This window comes from Malurus melanocephalus, unplaced genomic scaffold, assembly GCF_030028575.1.
Source record: "Malurus melanocephalus ecotype Western Australia unplaced genomic scaffold, MMel_1.1 scaffold_638, whole genome shotgun sequence".
Classification (NCBI taxonomy): domain Eukaryota; kingdom Metazoa; phylum Chordata; class Aves; order Passeriformes; family Maluridae; genus Malurus; species Malurus melanocephalus.
In genome coordinates, this window is record NW_026623870.1 from 266,792 (window position 1) to 271,265 (window position 4,474).

The window sequence follows — 4,474 nt, forward strand, 5'->3', positions numbered from 1 at the left end:
GACAATCCCCACTGGTCAGCAGCATCCCCACGCTCTCCCTCTCTCGGGGCTGGCACAGGGCAATCTCTGCTGACCACCAGGATCCCCACATTCTCCCTCTCTCGAATGGTAACAGGATAATCCCCGCTTACTGCCAGGGTCCCCACGCTCTCCCTTTCACAGGACAATCCCCGCTGATCACCAGCATCCCCACGCTCTCCCTCTCTCAGGGGGTACAGGAGAATCCCTGCTGTCTGGCAGGGTCCCCATGCTCTCCCTCTCACAGAGCAATCCCCGCTGACCACCAGGATCCCCATGCTCTCCCTCTCTCAGGGTTGGCACAGGGCAATCCCCGCTGGCCGCCAGCATCCCCACGCTCTCACTCTTTCGGGAAGGGACAGGACAATCCCCACTGGTCAGCAGCATCCCCACGCTCTCCCTCTCTCTGCAGGCGAGCGCGCTTCAAGCGCTCCAACAGCGTGACGGCGGGCGTGCAGGCGGACCTGGAGCTCGAGGGCTTCACCGGCCTGGCCGTGGCCACCGAGGACAAAGCGCTGCAGTTCGGGCGGCCCTTCCAGCGGCACTCGTCGGAGCCCGAGTCGGGCCGGCAGTAYGCCGTGTACAAGACGGTGCACACGCAGGGGCAGTGGGCGTACCGCGAGGATTACCAGCTGCAGTACGACACKGTGGAGGTGCCCCGGCGCGATGCCTGGATAGAGCGGGGCTCCCGCAGCCTCCCCGACTCCGGCCGCGCCTCCCCGTGCCACCGGGACGGGGAGTGGTTCATCAARCTGCTGCAGGCTGAGGTGGAGAAGATGGAGGGCTGGTGCCAGCAGATGGAGAGGGAGGCAGAGGACTATGACCTGCCCGAGGAGAGTGAGTCGGGGGGGTTTTTGCAGCAAAGAGAGGGGCTGGGGGTCCTGGAGAGCTGGATGGGGGGCACTGTCATGGTCCTGCAGYGCTCCCRCCTTGGAGCATCTTCCCTGCAGAGRATAAAGAGGTTGGGTGAGGGCAAGAAACACTGGGAAACTCTCGGGGGCTAGAGGGATCTGAAGTAGGGAACAGACACGATGTGTTGGAGGGGTCTGAGCTGCTCATGACTGTCTGCTCTCCCCCCCAGTCCTGGAGAAGATCCGGAGCGCGGTGGGCAGTGCCCAGCTCCTCATGTCCCAGAAGGTGCAGCAGTTCTACCGCCTCTGCCAGCAGAACATGGTGAGCGTGGGAGCGGTGCTGGGGGTCTGGTGGGGAGGGGGTGTTTCAAACCCTCATCCAGTGACTTGGTACCACCATGGAGGACAGCTGGACATAGAGCCCCCCAGCACCGGAGTGTGGGATGGCCCCATGGCCAGCAGACCTGATGATGGACGAGGATGACACTCTGCTCCTGTGTCCCTGCAGGATCCCAACGCATTCCCTGTGCCCACCTTCCAAGACCTGGCTGGCTTCTGGGACCTCCTGCAGCTCTCCATTGAGGAYGTCAGCATGAAGTTCGGGGAGCTCCAGCAGCTCAAGGCCAACGGRTGGAAGATCATGGAGCCCAAGGTAAGGGCAGGGCTCTGTCCCTGTCACTCGTCCCTGTCACCTCTCCCTCCCTTCGTCCTCCTCCCCAATCACATCTGCACCCAAAGCAGCGCTGGGCTCTCACTGGTGACTGATTTTGGCAAACTCTCGAAAAGCAGCTGTGAAAATGTGAGGTTGGAGAAGGGCTGTTCTCCCACTGATGTATCCCAGCTGCCTGCAAACGGCTGGGCAGGATCCCGGTGCGGGATGGACGAAGGGTTGTGCAGTCCTGCCTTACAACAGGGCGCGTGTGGGAGGGTCTGTGCAGCCTCTGCCCATGGCTTTGGCTTTGACACCCCCTGTGGCCAGCCCGCTGGGATCCCATTCCCGGGAAATCCCAGCCTGAAGCCCCTGTTGTCTGCGCAGGAGGAGAAGAAGGTGCCTCCCCCGATACCAAAGAAGCCGCCGCGCTCCAAGGTGCACCCGGTGAAGGAGCGCTCCCTGGACTCGGTGGACCGGCAGCGGCAGGAGGCCCGCAAGCGGCTCCTGGCAGCCAAACGAGCCGCCTCCTTCCGCCAGAGCTCGGCCACCGAGAGCGCGGACAGCATCGAGATCTACATCCCCGAGGCGCAGACCCGGCTGTGACCGCAGCCTCCGCTTTTCTACCCGGACTGGACGGCGCGGCCGTAGCTCACTGTGATGGGGGGCCGCGGGGACACCCTGGGGCAGCTCTTGGCCCCCGCTCACAGCTTCTCTCTTTTCTATCTTAGCCCTTTCGTGGATCCGACGGCGGGCGAACGCAAAGCCCGGTTCCGCCCCGTCCCCTCGCCCCACTGCCCGCATGCCCCTGCCAGCCTCTCCTGGGGTTCGGGGCTCTCTCTCCCTCCCTCCGCCCTCCCTGGGGCTGTGTCCCAGCTTTCTGTCCCCTTCCCACTGCCCAGCCCTCCTGCACATCCGCCCCTGCATCCCAACCCGACGAGAGGTGACCTTCAGCAGCCGGCCCGGCCGGGCTGGAGGGGAGGGGGCTGCAGGCAGGCCCCCCCGCCTCTCTGTACTCAGTGCAATCCCCTGGTGTGTGGTGGGGACCCCCAGCCACAGCCCCCCAGCCCTGCCCTGCCGGCACAAAGCTTTGGGACGTGGCAGGGATGTCCCCTTGCTGCTCCCCCCGCCCGCGGCTCAGGTGCCGTGGGGACCCAGGGCTCCTTCCCCTATATACATATATAAATATAACCCAAGGAATAAACCAGAAACTACACGTGACCAGCGCTGTGTCCTGCCTGGTGGGACGGGCCAGAGCAGCAGAGACCCCTCCCCGCCCCGGTCACGGCGAGCCGCCCCGCTTCCCTCGCACGGAGCATCGCCACGCGCTTCTCCCCTTCCCGCTCAGCCCTCCTGCCCCTCAGTCCATCCCTCATCTGTCCGTCCTTCCCTCCTGCCAGCCTGGAGTCCGGGAGCACCSCTGGACAGGGAACAGTGCCCCCGAGCCTTGCTGCAGGTGCGAGATGCTTCCCTGGCGAGCCCGTTCCTGTGACAAGGACCATGCCTGGGGGTGGGACAGGAGCGTGGACATGGCCAGCAGCTGCCCCTTGACCGTGGGGCTGCTAGAGACCCCCTCAGGGGGCCACCTCGCCCAGAGCCCTGCGGGATGGGACACCCAGAGCAGGGCTGGCACGAACCTGATGCCTCTCAGGGCCAAGGGACACCATGGGGTGTGGCTGTTCCCAGCTCCCCCATCACTGTGCACAGAGCCAGGAACAGGGTGGAGAGTCCCCAGCAGTCCCCCCCAGGGCAGAGCAGTGTGGTGGGGCAGGAGGCTGCATCTGCCTCATCCCTGTCCTTACCCTCATTCCCGGTCCCTCTCCAAGCATCCTGTCCCCCTCAGCGTCCCTTTTGGTGGCAGAGGGGGGAGGACGTCCCTCGTCCCTCACCCCGCCACGCCAGCAGCCCCACGGCAGCATCACCAGCCACCCCTCAGGGCGGGGCCAGTGGTCGCCAGGTAGCTCCCGAAATCTGGGGCCAAACCTCGCCCAGGCCCTCAGGCAGGGCGGTGGGGTCAGAGGCAGCCGGGGGACGCCTCGCTGGGGTCCCTCGCTCCTGGGGGGTCCGTCGGTGCTAAACACCTCCGTGACGGCAGCGCCCACTCAGCCACCCGCARCCCTTCCCCACCCCACTCCCCCTGCACCCCCGGATTTAGGGATGTGCCTGGGAAGGGYCCCCCGGCCCCCGCCCCGGCCAGCGCCGTGCAGTGACCGTGACACGTGGCTCCCTTTTTATTGTAACGAACCGCCGCAATTAATAAAGATGACTTTGGTTACTCCGGGCCAGCGGCCACTTCCCTGCGGGGACATGGCCGGCACCGGGCTCGCCTTTCACCTGTCTCCTGTCCTTTTGTGTCCGTGGGGTGGGAAATGGGTGACCGTAGGGTGGGAGAGGGGTTTTTGCAGGTCTCCACCCACGGGTCTCTTCAGTGGGGTCTCTGCTGAGTCTCTCCCCACGGATCTCCTCCCGCGGGTGTCTCTCTGTGGATCTCTCCCCATGGCTTCCCCCGTGACTCCCCATGTGAGTCTCCCACCATGAGGCTCCCCGTGACACCCCCGTGGGTGTCTGGCTGTGACACTCCTCGTGACTCCCGCATGGATGTCTCCCCGTGGCTGTCCCCTCCGAGACATCCCCTGTCACTCCCCGGTGTGTGTCTCTCTGTGAGTCCCCACTGGGTTCTGCCCTGTGACTGCCCCCGTGACTCCCCCTGTGACTGTCCCCGTGTGTGTCCCGGTGGGTGACACCCTGTGACGCTCCTCGGGGGTCTCGCCCTGGGGGTGTCTCCCGTGGCTCCCCCCGTGACATCTCTCCACARTACCCGTGTGGATGTTTCTCCATGAGTTCCCTGTGGGTGTCTCGCTGTGATTTCCCCCGGCTTCTCCCGTGTGACATCCCTCTGTGACACCCCTTTGTGACACCCACACGATTCCCCTCCGTGTACCTCCCGTGTCCCTCC

General features: G+C 65.1%; 1 protein-coding gene across 3 annotated transcripts in view; it reads left to right on the forward strand.

The window, feature by feature from the left end:
* The window catches only part of DLGAP3 (DLG associated protein 3), a 27,985-nt gene extending 24,130 nt beyond the window's left edge, over nucleotides 1–3,855 (forward strand). For all 3 annotated transcript variants that reach the window (XM_057383516.1, XM_057383514.1, XM_057383517.1), the window contains exons 9-12: nucleotides 431–855; nucleotides 1,100–1,191; nucleotides 1,378–1,521; nucleotides 1,906–3,855. In XM_057383516.1, coding sequence (XP_057239499.1) covers nucleotides 431–855; nucleotides 1,100–1,191; nucleotides 1,378–1,521; nucleotides 1,906–2,124 — 880 coding nt within the window. In that variant the 3' untranslated portion in view covers nucleotides 2,125–3,855. The remainder of the gene's footprint in view (nucleotides 1–430; nucleotides 856–1,099; nucleotides 1,192–1,377; nucleotides 1,522–1,905) is intronic.
* The last annotated feature ends 619 nt before the right edge of the window (nucleotides 3,856–4,474 follow it).